The following is a 15,000-nucleotide window of genomic DNA, read 5'->3' on the forward strand; positions in this document are numbered from 1 at the left end:
TGAGCAACTGCCACACATGCATGTCAATTGGGGGTAGACGCAAAACACTTTCACTGGCCAAGGTCATTGCTCGGAGCACCATACAATGCTACTTGGTCTGTGGAAAACACTGACGCTTCCTATGACCATAAATGAAACATGCTGCACCAAAATTCAACATGAATCATTCAAAAGTGAAAGTGAAAGCCCCATTGGGAAGCTCTAACTCCCATTGTCATTGTGAACAGCACTCCACAGCACCTAAGTGAACACAGCACACAACAAAATTGCATTTATGCCTCAGCCGTGCAAGGGGGCAGCCCGAGCAGTGCGGCGGGACGATACCATGCTCAGGGTACCTCAGTTATGAATGAGGATGGGAGAGCAATGGTTCATAATTATAATGATATCTCTCAGCTCGGAATGCCTTTCTTGTAGGGATGCAAATGATTAATCGATTAATCAACTTTAATCGATCAATGCATTAAGCGATTAAAAAACATAAATCAGAATTAATCGACAATTCAACTAAATAGAGACCCAGGTGAAATGGGTATGTGAAGAGTGTGTGTGAAGAGGAGGTATGAATAGTGGGAATATTTAAATCACCTTTGGCTTAAAGAATTGAAATAGAATTAACTTAAATGTGGTGTTTTTATCTCAATATTTAATTTTTAAAAAATCAGATTTAGTATTTCTTTTTCGAGAAACATTGATATTTCGGGGGGGAACACGCCGCTTATCAATTAATCGTAAGTCGATCGATAAGGCTATCAACTAATGAGTAATGAATTAATCGATAATTTGCATCCCTACTTTCTTGTGGTATCTGACTGGGCAGAGGGAGCTATGTCATGTTATGCCTTGACCAATGCTGTCGTCGTCAGCAAGTGCAGTGCTTGTGAGAAACTTGTGATTTTTCTTGGTGGGATATTTTACAGAGGGCATTTGCTAAATGGGATTACAGATGTTGATTCAGTTTGAATCTCTGTAAATTTGAGTTTTTCTTTGTACTTGCCTTTCTTTGGCTCAAGACCACGCTCATAAAGCAAGTTTATTTGTGGTTTGTTTCATCCTAATTATTCATGAAGGCTAAATGGCATGTTTATTCTTGGACGGCTTTGCTAAACAGGCTTTGCTTAGACCAGTGGTTCTCAACCTTTTTTGAACATATGCCCCCTTGACCTCATCACAAGCCTCCCAACGTCCCCTTGACCTCATAAGCCTGACAACGCCCCCCTTAGAATTTTTTTTTTAAATGGACTAATGCACCCCAATGGCAACTAAGCATCGCACTCTCTCAGCTGTTTCCCTCTCAATGACCGCCTACAACTCCCCAACGCCCCCCTGGGTCGGGCTGTACCGCCCCATGTTGAGAAACTCTGGCTTAGATGGATGTATTTGTATATCATATCACTTCCTGTTGGGCTGTCCCCTTGCACGGGTGAAGCATAAATGCAATTTCTTGTGTGTGCATTCGTTGCGCTGTGCGTCACAATGGCAATGGGTCTTTCCCAGTGAGAGTTTCACTTTCACATCATTATCATAATGTTTCTATGATAAACTTATATTTATGTACAGGTACATGGTAGACATATAACAATGGTTATGGTATTATGACAATAAAGGTTGCTATAGGTTAAGAAAGATACACACGGCCTAAGTTAGCCTGTTGGTCTACTAGTATCTATTATTAAGGTGACTTGGTAGTCAGGGAGGCCTTGTGTGAGTCAGTATCATCTGTAGCTCCATAGTGCGCTGCTGATTCTGTGCCCAAGCTGAGGCGTTCAGCCGTTTTGTCTGTAAACAAACTTGAGGGTTGGGAGAAATACTGTATGTCATTTTTCCACAGAAACACTGGCTCCAGCTCTAGGATTAGTCAGCCATAGCCATAGCTTTTGTTTGCTTTGGGGCTTTTCTGATGGATGTGTTAGCCTACTCATAGCTTCGCTGACCGTCAAACAGTGATGTTTTGTATTTGTGACTAACTCGGTATTAAATCACAGGCTTGATTGCTTTTGTACAAAAGCTGATTTTGTCTTCTGATTATCAGGAACTATTTTCTCCCGTAGTTAGCGACAGGAATGAATGATTGGTGCACTTGATGTTTGTAATATTGTATTTCAGAATTGTTTTAAAAAATCTGTTACAGTACATACATCAACAGATCTTCAATCTCTACCGTTCCCAGTTACAGTACTGTTTGCTACCTTCCCCTTTTGTTTGATAGTGAATTTGAAGAAAACCATAGCATCAAAACGTCACCCTCTGCCAATATGAGTAAATAAACTAAAGAAAAGAATATGTTGAAACCGAAGTCAAAGGAGTGTGCAAGCATTTTTCACAGAAAAAGACCTTTTTATTTAGCACCTGGGATGTGCACAAAATCTACTTGCAGGTGTACCAATGGGAATCTTGTTCAGCACTAGTCTCTGGAATGGTTTGAAGCTTGCACAGCCGTCTGACCTGGGAGCAGGACAACCTAATGATCAGATGAGGAAAAGGAAAAAAGTCTGCTTCAAACCAGGATATCTTTCTGGATTTTTTTTAAAAAATGTAACGTTTCGGGTGAGCACCCTTCTTCAGACAAGACATAAAAAGTGGGAGCAAAGCAATCCTGGTTTGAAGCTGACTTTTAAACTTTTCTTCTTTATCAGTACTAGTCTGTCCCAGTGTCTGAGGAGGAAAGGCTGGAGGGTTTCATTTCAGCATGTGGGTCAGTCTCAGGAGCAGCTGAGATTTCCTCTTGTTGCCTGGCTCCGGCTCTGACCTCCTCCTTGGAATAGTGCTGTGAAACCCAACACCCCTGTGTCTGTTTGGATTGTGCTGGCTCCCTTTCTCTCTCCCTCAATCTCTCATTCTCCCTTTCCCTGTCTTTCTCTCTCTCTCTCTCTCTCTCTCTCTCTCTCTCTCTCTCTCTCTCTCTCTCGCTCTCTCGCTCTGTATACAGTGAGTAGGGGAAAGCAGGCTTGGCCGGGCGCCATGTCAGTCAAAGCTCTTGGCGAGCCGCTTGACCTCAAGCTCTCGGGGAGTCAGCCGGGAATCAAGAGTTTGGTCGACCGACCAACCAACCCAACGTTGTAGTAAAGCTGTCCTGTCTGTGTGTACTGTAGCTTATCCAAGCCATTACCCTGCCATGACTAATGCTGCCTCCGTCTAGTTCGGAAGGCCCTCAGTGGAATATGTTGCTTTTCTGCTGGGACTAATCGTTAGGGACGATATATTTTATTGCAAAATGAAAGTAAGTAGGCCTGGCCTACAGCTCGACTAGTTGTGTGCCAAGGAGCTTTCTGGGAAAATTCATTGCTCATCATCTTCCTGTGAAACGGCACACAGAGGAGTTGAAAGCTGTGTGGCCAAAGTTGCACAGTGCTCCCTCAACATGAGCTTGTGAGCATTTAAAAATGCATTTTCAGTCTGTGAGTCATTGACAACAAGTTGTGGATGATGAATGTTGTTCATACAAGTGATGGTATTTCGTAGTACATAAGTGTTCATATCAGCACAGTAGAAAGGCCTTCGTGTATTGAGAGGTGCACATTTATTATTAAGTATAGTACTACAGGTATGGCAGGCTCTACCTTGTTGGCCACTAGAGTGAAGGACGGGAGAAGTGACTGGCTTTGAGTGATGAAGGACACAGGCAGGGAGCGGACCTGGCAGTTGGCTGTTAGGGTGTGTGTGTGTGTGTGTGTGTGTGTGTGTGTGTGTGTGTGTGTGTGTGTGCCTGTGTGTGTGTGTGTGTGTGTGTGTGTGTGTGTGTGTGTGTGTGTGTGTGTGTGTGTGTGTGTGTGTGTGTGTGTGTGTGTGTGTGTGTGTGTGTGTGTGACACAGAGAGAAAAAATGTGTGAGAGTGTGCATGTACTGTATGTGTGTTTGAGTGTGAGTTTGTGTGTGTGAGTGTGTTCATTTGTGCGTGTGTGCGAGCATGCATGCGTGTGTGTGTGTGTGTGTACAGTACCAGCAGGGAGGGAATGTCAGCAGTGGGCAGCATCTGGCTGACGGCCCAAGGCTGCCCTGTCAAGCTGCAGAACCTGACTCATGACGTGGACGGCCTGGTGTGTGTGTGTGTGTGTGCGCTCGTGCGCTCGTGCGTGCGTGCGTGTATGAGCGCACTTGACTGTGTGTGTGTGCGTGCGCACGTGCATGTGCATGTCTGAGCATGTGTGAGCACACATGAGTGTATGTGTGACTGTGACTGTGACTGTGTGTGTACACGTCTATGTCAGTAGCTTGCCAAACTACCACTCTCTGTGCTCTGTTCCATCCACTGTTTGCCCTCTTTAGGAAAATAGCTCAGTGAGTGAGTGTAGCCTGATGGCCTGATGACTACTGGACAAGAGAGGACAAGGGAGGGAGAGAGGGAGGAGAGAGAGGGGAGGGGTAGAAGATAGCAGATGGATGGATGATGGATGGATGATGGATGGATAATTTAATGGTTGGACTGCAGGACAAGAGAAGATGAGTGAGGAGAGGGAGAGTGAGAGAGAGAGAGGGGGGGGGGGAACCAGAAAGAAGGGGAGAGAGAGAAAGGGGATGGGTGGAAGAGAGAAGTGATGGATGATGGATGGATGGATGGATGGAAGGAAGGATGGATAATTGGATAGATGGATTGGATTGGACAGGCATTGGGAGGGAGGGCTTCATTCCTCCATGAGTCTTAACGATATGCCAACTCTGCAGTGGCACGGTGCCCTGCTTGCCTGCTATCTCACAGTAAGCATGGCCCAGTCAGCCGAGAGAGAAGAGACAGTCGATAGACAGCACTTTCACAGAGATTGACAAAGGCCCCACTAGTGTGGATGAGGGGAGGGAGGGAGGATGTGCGTGCCTGTGTGCATAGGTTGTGGAAGTGTTACGGAAGGGCTTTCGACTAAACTGTCTTCATTGTGGGGAAAAATGATGACTCTGTTTATTGATTAATCATTAACATTTTCAAATTTTATAATTGTTAGCATTATTATTACTATATTTTTTATGTATTAAAATTCACAACAAAATAAAAATTCTGCATGAACATGCTGCCGAGAGCTGTCATAAATATGTTCAGCCTGTGCACGATAAGGAGAATGCCATTCAATTCTCAAGCCAGAGTTTGTAAGACGATTCGTTTTCAGAGGAAAAACCTCAGTTTGAAAGACACAAATGAAAGGAAAGGTCTTGTGACAATTGCAACAGTTGTGGGAAGTTCCGAGTAGAGTTAAGTATGTTTGGCATACTTCCTGCTCTGTATGTGCCCTACATACATGCATGGATAAATAAACAAATATGTACAACACACACACACACACACACACACACACACACACACACACACACACACACACACACACACACACACACACACACACACACACACACACACACACACACACACACACACCAAGGCACAAACACAATCAACAAGGCACACACTCAATCAGCCACATGCATGCATGCATGCATGCTTCTCAGTCATTAGTGCAGTACTGTACTGTTTGGTGCATCCACGGCCGACTGAGCAGCACCACCGAGGAATGAAGTGCTGTATTAAGTTATTGCCGTCATGTGTGTAATGTGCATTACAACACTCTTGTGCCAATCAGTGCACCTCAACCCTGGGAGTCACAAGTTATCTGGAATCTTTCAGTGATGCTCTATGCACACACACAGTGTGTTCAGAGGAGCCTATTGTATACTGTAAACCTAAAACGAACCCTTCTACTTCAGAAGGAGTGAATACAGTTGCGTTTTTCTATTTTTTCAACATGGTTTCGGTTGTATGACGACTGTATGTTTTGCTATCCTGCAGCCACTGGTTGTGTTTCCAATGTGTACTATTTAAAATAAAATGTACCATACATGTATTTAGCGATAGCATTTGTTGTAGTAGTAGACATAGTAAATTGCTGTACAGGCCTACAATGTAGGGGGGGGGATGGGCATATTACATTACATGGCATTCACTTAGCTGACGCTTAAATCCAAAATGACGCACAGTTATTTTAATTGCATGGTATTGGTTACAGTCCCTGGAGCAGTGTAGGGTTAAATGCCTTGCTCAAGGCCACCTCAGCCATGGCATGTGCTAGGGACTGGTATGGGTGGGATTTGAACTTGCAATCTCAATCCTAACTCCTTAACCACTCCTATTGTGTTATGTCTGCATACCTGTCAACCCTTCCTTTTTCCTGGGAAACTTTTTATTTTTATTTTGACTTATTTCCCGCTGCCTTCCCTTTGTTGTTATTTTCTGGAAAATGTCACTGACTAAATATTCAATGTGTTTTCTATAAAAATGCAATACAACGTACCGTAGTATTACCAGCCTATAACTCCCACAACTCTGATGTTCCTCTCTCTTGTCTTCTGCTTCCTTGTAGGTACAGCCTCTGAGCAGACCTCCCGCCTCTCTGCCTATGAGGTCACTGTGCCCAGACGCATCAGCAGACAGAGGAGAGACCTAGATGACCAGGGAAAAGAAAAGGTAAACTGTCCTTCCTTCTACAGTAACATCCTAAACTACTCAAGAAATCAATGGGCCGGGTTGGCTTTGCTGGCAGGTTTGAGCCCAGCAAGTGTCCTTGAACACGATTCGTAGTCCCTTTACATGCACCGCTCCATCAGTTGAACGCTGTAGTCAAGTCTGAAAAGACTTAACTACCAATGTACTACCCCACTTTGGCATTACACAGGCCATTAAGTAATATATTGGTCATTGCCATTCAGGTGACAGCTAATTTACCGCGCGAATAGACCAGGCGTGATGCGATTCAAGCGACAGAGTGCAGCAGCAAGCGATACGAGCGATTGGGGAGACTAGAGTATGTCAGTTACAGGCAGAAGGCAAAGCATTCAAGCATTCCCATTGGCTGTGGTCACTGACCTCTATACAGTCATTGGCTGTCGCGGCTTGTCACCGAACCGCATCATAGAAAGTTGAAAAGATTTCAACTTCAAACTGTCGCGCTCGTCGCGCAAATAGCTCTAGTCTCCAGAATCACTTTTGTCGCGCGACTCAATACAAAGTCAATTACTCCGTCGCTCGCCTCGCTCAGATCGCCGCTGGTGTATTTCTGCGGTTATAACGGGCCGTGTCTTACTAGGTGAACTCCAAACTGCTCCTGATGCAATCTTTGCAGCGTGGTTTTCCACCAGTGTGTGAACGTGAGTGGGTGAATGGACGGCTTTCATTGTAAAGAGCTTTGAGTGCTGAAATGAATGGAAAAGTGCTACAGTATATAAATTCAGTTAATTTCCCATTGCTATTTACGATACAATATAAATCCATTCATTGCAGTTGTTGGTTTGGGCTTGTTGCCCAGGGTATTGGTGATTTTTGGTCTGTATCAGCCTAGATCAGTCTCCTTGCCCAATGTTTATATATAATGAGCCTTTTAAAAATGAGTTCATGGTTTGTTTATTGATTCGTCTGTAGATCCAATTACATATGTACAGGTATATCCAGTGGACTCAAATCAGATCAAATCTGCATTTTGTAGGCCGTTTGAAAAGAAATATGCTTAATCTTCATGTGTCTGTGTTCAGAAGATGTTAAAAACAAGTCTGTTTTTATGGATGAACAGGGCCTATTCATGTTCAAGCAGGCACTAATTTTAGACCACAGTGCAATTCGCAGTTAGATTTCACTTCTTTGAGAGGTTCAATTTAACATTTACAGTGTTTAATGTGCTCTCTAAGTGTTGAATTAACACTACAGCCTTTACTGTGTGCACATGAAGAGATGACGGAAGAACACCAGTGTGTGCTGCCAGTTTGTGTGTTTCGCTGTCTGTGGCCGACTGTCACAGTTTCCACCCCCTCCCTTTAGCGTTAGCTGCGGCAGAGGAGAGTGCTGCTTGGTCACCCAGACAGACCTGTTGACAGACAGACCTTTGCTCAGATGTTTGGCTTCCTCTTTTGTTCTGTACGGGTACATGTGAGGGTGAGGGCCGTGCTTAGACAAACACACCCTTTTCGATCTCTATTTGAAGTAGCCGCAGGAAATGATACTGTGGATTTCCATGGCAATAACCGTGTTGTGTCGACAATAGAGACACCACACTGCAGTCCTTTAACACGCACCGTTCCACCATTAGAAGTTACAACGCTGTAATAGTCACTGAAAATACATTACTACCATAGTACTACACCATTCTGACAGTGCACAGGGCCTTCAGAGATACTGTATATTAGGACTTGGACATTGCCATTCTGGTAACAGCTCATTTATAACAGGGGCCATGTCTTACTGGGTTAAAGGACCAGTTTGGTCAATTTCAACATGCAGTTGTAATGCTCACACTACCCTGGACTTGTCAGTACCTGACGTATTTTTTTTCTTCTTCTTCAGCCTTTTCCGAGATCTTGGTCATTGTAATGGGGGCAGCTCTTTGTTTACATTTCATAAAAACATTTTTATTTATTCCCAAAAACATCCGAAAGGTTATACAACATCAGTAGACAACTAGCAAACAGTGGTACCTTATGGGAAAATATTTGAAGAAGGCCTATGTTAATAAAAAAAAAATGTAAACAAAAGCTGCCCCCATTAGAATAGCTCATATCTCGGAAAGAGCTTAGCCGAAAAATGTGGCATCACCGGGTACTGACAAGTCAAGGGTAGCGTGAGCAATACAACAGCATATTGAAATTGACTGAACTGGTCCTTTAAAGTCCAACATTTGATGTGCAATTACGTTGTAGTTGGCTACTCTGCTGCGTCCAATTTCAACCCACTCACACGTTCGATCACGTTTCACTTTGTTACATCTTCCAATCTGTTCGTAGTGGGGGTCCCACCCTCACTTCCACTGAAGGGGAAGTTTGGAGATGTTTTAACCACTTCCCCTTAATCTCCAAAGTATTGAGACACACCAAGTGTACTTGCACGCAAAAGTGAGCGTTGGGGGAAAAACGAGAGGAAGTGATAATAATGGGACAGAAGTCATGAATTTGAGAAAAATAGCATATCCCGCTCTCTTGTCTGGTGATCTGGAGAGTACATTTCTCAAAAGCGTAGTTGTTAGCAGTTAGTAACTTGGTTAGTTGCCAATGGGAATTGCATTGCAACCAAAAAAGTAGCTACCGTAGTTAGCAACTATGCTTTCGAGAAATGCACCACTGGAGAGTACAAATTCTCTGAACGCCAATCTTAATCTGGAATTGAAGCCATCTGTGAACAGGTCAACTTGAGGACAGCTCCTCTTTATCATTAACGATCTCAACAGCTTTTCCCCTGGAGTAGCCACACCTTCCTCTGGCCTGTCTCTTGTGATCTCTCTCGCTTTCACACCGTCTTTCTCCTGCTGTTTTTGCTTTCGCTTTTTATCTCTCTGTCTCAGTCAGTCTTTCTTCTTGTGATATATTCACTCCGTAAATCTGTTGTTGTTTCTGTCTCTTTCTGTCCCCTCTATCAATCTCTGACTCTCTCTCTCTCTCTGACTCTCTCCCTCTCTGACTCTCTCTCTCTCTCTCTCTCTCTCTCTCTCTCTCTCTCTCTCTCTCTCTCTCTCTCTCTGTCTCTCTCTCTCTGTCTATGTTGCCATCCTCCCCTCCACCCTTTTTCCTGGTTGCCACATGACCTCCACTTAAGTGTTTCCCCTGCCGTCCTTATCTGCCCTCTTCCACCCCACTCCTCATCCCCACCCCTACCTCCCAGCCACCAGGCTCTGTTGACCACACTCCCACCCTGAGGCCACCCATGCTGGGGGGTGGGGTGCTGGGAATGGGGAATCGGCTATGGAGAATGAAGAATGGGCACCACTGCCAGGAAAGGGCACTCTGGCCTCTTATCTAAGGACCAGCAGGAGCGGCATCCTCTCACATGAGAGGGCCGGGGCCATAACACAGGATGGAGAGAGAGAGAGAGAGAGACAGAGATGAAGAGAGAGTTATATCTGTTTTCAGTTCTCTGTAAGTGTTGGCAATGATGTGCAAGCTAACCGAAAAAGCTACCTTGAAATGAATTTAATTGAATTGAGAGACACAGAAATTGAGATAGGCAGCGGCAGAGATGGGCAGCGGCTGAGATAGGCAGCGGCAGAGACAGAGAGAGCCAAACAGACAGATCAACGGAGTCAGTGAGAGACACCGAAAGAGAAACAAACAGAACGTGAGAGATGGAGCCATCTAGGGCACGCTGAATGACTGGCTACCAGGGCTATAGTACCCGAGTCCGGAATCGGACTTGAGTCTCTGGGTCAAGTCCGTTTTTCTATTGACTTGGACTTGACTTGGACTCTCAAAGGGGTTGAACTTGGACTTGTCTTGGACTCGGACTTTGATCTTGCCAAATAGCGCTTTTGGACTCTCTCGAGTCTTTATCTTGAGCACTGGCCATCATTTATTGTGAAGTGGAGCTTTCATCTAATAATATTCCAGTGGTATATTCACATGATGCATGGCATATAATTTTCCTTCAAACATTCATGTTATTGTCATTCATCATTTTCATTGATTAACACTGACCGGCATGTGACTCAGACTTGATTTGGACGCTAATCTTTTTGGACTTGGACTTGACTACAGCCCTGCTGACTACTGTATCATTGAAATAGAGCGTGCTGAATGAAGCCTCAAAGAAATCCTCTCTCCATTACTTAACCCTCTTACATTTACCCGGATGTTGGCCTCACTTGACACTTGATACTGTTCTCCCACTCGCAACTCTCTACCTGGGAGTCTTCAGACAGCTCTTGAAACTCTTCATACGAGAGACTGTCTTCATGACCGTAACTACCATTGAGGACCCAGAGGTCATGTCCTCTGTATTTTTTTTTCAGGAAGGTAAAATGTATCTATGATGAAAATCGATAGATCAACAATGATAAATTCAGTCTGTATGTATACGCCACCCCCATTATCCTCAATGCAGTGATTAATGAAAACAAACTTGACAGTTTGTGTTTGGAGCTTTCTAAATGTATAATATGCGGTACAGCACGCAGTATTTGATCTCGGTATTTGAAAATGTCTGGTTACGGCCCTGACTGTCTTCTTGAGATTTGAAGAGATGTGAGAATGAGTCTGAAACTAACATGTGTAGGGGTTTTCACAGACTGGAAACTCAGAAAGAATCAGAGGGTGTAGGTTGCGGCTAACCAACAGAGACAGACTCTGACACTCACCTGACACTAAGCACTGTTATGGTTTTTCATATCTGCATGTACCCCTCTACCCACTGCAGGTTTGTTTTGTAGATTTACAAGAAATTGAGACCACAAACTACGTATATCAAACCCACATTCTAGAGACCATAACCTATTTCTCTCCAGGTGGGAGGTTGTGGTATTCCACTTGCAAAAATATGCATGGCATTTGCAAAGATGTAGCATTTAATTTTGAACGAAGCGCTGTTTGATTTTGAATCTTGTGTTGTTGCAGTTCTGTTGAATGAGTGTTGCATTTTAAGTCAGGGTTAAATTTAATCAGGGTTTTTTTTTTGGGGGGGGGGGGGGGGGCATTGAGATTGGGGAGGAAAAACGCTTCTTTTCAATTAATCGTAAGTCGATCGATAAGGTCAAACAACTAACAATTAATGAATTAATCATTAATTTGCATCCTTCCAATGTGTATTATATTCATGATGTGTTTGCAGCTTGACAGTTCTCTGTGGAATTAATTACTCTACTCTACCCTACTCTAGTCTGCTTTACTTTACTTTACTCAATGCTACTCTACTTCCTTTTCTTCATAGAGTCTCTGGGTTCAGTTCCATTGACATGGCTACTGACAGACCCACTCAGACAGAGAGTTGTTGCGTTTGACTAGTGAGTCAGTGTGTAAACTGGAAGTTCTCAGAAGTAGATATTTCCGGACTAAAGGCATTCAAAGTCGTCTTGGGATTTTCTGGTCCCCTCACCCTGTTTCTGGGATTCGGTAGTTGGCCTGATTTTTTTTGTCTGATGAAGCAGCTTTGTTTAATAGGTTACCTAAATTCCAAGGAACATGTTGCAACTTTTACTTTCTTACCACACGCCTCTTCATTCATAAAAGCTTTAATCTTTGTCGGGGGGCCCAGGAACAGTTTGCCGTCACTGTGTGTTTTCATTTATTTGTTGCCGCGTCATTCTGGAACCTTTGGCCCCCGGTTGTTTATTGCCGCCGGCTACAGATTGTTCCTTACGTTCCGGAATGGAATGCCACTGTTACTTACTGGACTTCCCCCAGGTCTGCAAGCTAAGCTATGGCTCTCTCTTACGTTCTGGAATGCAGCTTATCCCTCGAATGCACCTAGGACACACACACACACACACACACACACACACACACACACACACACACACACACACGCACACACCTCCCTCTGCACCGTACCGGCTCCTACTTTCCCGTCCTTCCTTTTGGGACGTCATACAAGTGTGGACTTGCTCAACAGAAGAGAAGAGAAGAGAAGAGAGGAGAAGGCGGTGGCGGCAGGCATGCAAGCAGGCGGGAAGCAGGGCTTTAAATTAACACCAGCCAACCGGCCAAATGCTGGTGAAATTTGAGTTTGGCTGGTAGAAAAGACCAACTTACTAGCCACTTTGACCCATTAGTGAGTGTGTGTTTGGCTAGTAAGATTAACATCTACTGTTATCTACTGGTGATGAAGAAAGTTAATTTAGAGCCCTTAGGTGGTCTCCACAGTAGACAGTGGAACAAAGGGAAAACATGGCACATGACAATGTGCACAGTGACCGTAATGGTGACAGGAAGTGTGTCTCAGAAGTGAGAAAAGGATGCACTTATATTCCCTTTCTTCTTAATTTGTCTTCTGTATCTTTCTCTCTCTCTCTCTCTCTCTCTCTCTCTCTCTCTCTCTCTCTCTCTCTCTCTCTCTCTCTCTCTCTCTCTCTCTCTCTCTCTCTCTCTCTCTCTTTTCCCTCTCCTCTGTCCTCTGTCTTTCATTCTCCCTCTCTATCCCTCGCTCTCACTTTCAATCATCTCTCTTTTTCTTGAATGTTCTTTCTTTTTTATTTTTTCTTCTCTCTTTTTTCTTTTTCTTCTGTCTTTTTTACCTCTCCTCTGTGCTCTGTCTTTCCAAATCCCTCTGTATCTCTCCCTGTCTTGCTGTCACTTCTTGTCTGTTTATCTGGTATTTTCTTATCTGTTTTTTTCCTCCCTGTTTCCAGTTTCTGAATAGAGGTTCCTCTTTGTGCCTTACCTCCTAACCTGGCTCTCAGTGGCCAAGAGGAGGATCATATCTCTCACTCTTTAGCCGAGGGTGACTCAGGACTGTGTGTGTGCGCGCATGTGTTTCCATGCGTCCAAGATGTTTGATTGCAGTGAGACATGGAGACGATTTTATATATATATATATATATATTTTTTTATTTTTTTTTCACGTGTATATATATATATATTTGTTTGTCTTTTTGCCTTTATTTGATAGGATAGTGAAGGTTATGACAGGAAGTGAGTGGGGAGAGGGAGATAGGGAAGGGACGGGGGCACACACACATACACACATACACACGCAGAGCAGCAGCAGCAGCAGCAGCTGTCAAGTGAACAGTGTTGGACTCCCTACAGTACATTCATGATGATGGATTTTATTGAGCGGCTCTGACAAAAATAGGCCCAGCTCCTAAATACACACAGTGACCAAAGCAAGCGTCAATGAAATGTGTGTGCGCAGTAGGGCTGTAACGATACTGCATTGAACCTCTCGGAGTCTGATAAAAAATAAAAGAAGTGAAAATTGCAACCTTGAGTGCCTCAGCATTTGTCCACCTGGATTCTCGGGAGTCTGAGTTTGAGTCTTAATGGCTGAAATCATGACATACAGTGTCACGATACGGTACTGCGGTGCAAGAAGGCAGTATCGTGACACGCCCTTTCAAAGTTCTGTTACCCTTCAGTCCAGAAAAAAAACTTGTGATTTGATGTGATAGTGCTTCCAAGCTTCAAATCATCATGATCAAAAAAAAATGAGTAGCCTCTTGTGAGCTATTCTACCTATAAACTATCAGTTGAAAATTGTGGTGTGTATCGAACCGTAGGTCAAAAATAGTGACATTAACCAAATGGTGAGTTAAGAGTATCGTTACAGCCCTAGTGTACAGGGTTGAATTTGATCACAAACAAAAATCACACAACATTAACTGGAATCAAAACTAATTCAAGGTGAGCAGTAGCTTGCTCTTCTACTACATGCAGTATATATCAATCTGCACGCATTAGTGACGACTATTTTGAGGAGGGAAAACTCCCCTTTGTCACTAAAATAGTATGTCTATGAAGTTCAAGTTTTTCGCAGTTTATTTTTGGCTGTTGCAGCAAGAATTTCTGTCTCCGCAACTTCCATAATTGATATCCTGCTTTCACGAATGTCATTTCTCTCTCTCTCTCTCTCTCTCTCTCTCTCTCTCTCTCTCTCTCTCTCTCTCTCTCTCTCTCTCTCTCTCTCTCTCACTGCAACCCCCGTGCGAACCATTTTTTCTCTTGGTCTTTCTGTCTGTTGTCTCTCTGCCCCCCCACCATATTCCTCACCTCTGTCACACTCTCCAGCGGTGATCCAAAAATAAAGCCTCCAGAACCATCTGGTTGGCAGTGGATGCCCAGTCAGTGACATAAAGAGTGAGTTTGAGGGGGTGTGTGAGAGGGCACTGCCTCTAGCCCCCGTGCCCAGGGTGAGGGCGGGCACCCCAGCAGCATGCCACAACAGCAGGGTACAAACAAACAAACAAACCCGAACCTAGCCCTGATGAAGACCTGGTGAGGTCGAAACATGTCGGCTTTTTAATGTAACCCCAGCCCAGTACCATTAAAGGCTTTTTAATGTAACTTCCCGTTTGGACACCTTATTTTGGAGTGCCTGGATGAACTCTTCTCTCTACATGAACTGATCCCCGATATCCAAGAGCACTCAACAAACCTGCAACCTTGAGCTTCCAGCCACCTGTGTGCCTTTCAAACAAACACACTGCTTCTCACTTCATGTCACCTCTGTGTCATTGCATTTAACTGAATTAAAGTTGAAGTACTTTATTGTCGCCGAGTGCAGTGAGATGTCAGGGTGGTGGTGACCACAGCTGATATACATTAAATGTTGTTTTG

At 44.1% G+C, this 15,000-nt stretch overlaps 1 protein-coding gene across 3 annotated transcripts in view; it reads left to right on the plus strand.

Annotated features, from left to right (window-relative positions):
* adam9 (ADAM metallopeptidase domain 9) overlaps positions 1 to 15,000 on the plus strand; it is a 77,182-nt gene that overhangs the window by 2,671 nt on the left and 59,511 nt on the right. For 2 of the 3 annotated variants that reach the window (XM_063195344.1, XM_063195346.1), the window contains exon 2: positions 6,342 to 6,445. In XM_063195344.1, coding sequence (XP_063051414.1) covers positions 6,342 to 6,445 — 104 coding nt within the window. The remainder of the gene's footprint in view (positions 1 to 6,341; positions 6,446 to 15,000) is intronic. The other variant, XM_063195345.1, reaches the window with a different exon arrangement.

The sequence above is a fragment of the Engraulis encrasicolus genome, chromosome 3 (assembly GCF_034702125.1).
Source record: "Engraulis encrasicolus isolate BLACKSEA-1 chromosome 3, IST_EnEncr_1.0, whole genome shotgun sequence".
NCBI lineage: Eukaryota > Metazoa > Chordata > Actinopteri > Clupeiformes > Engraulidae > Engraulis > Engraulis encrasicolus.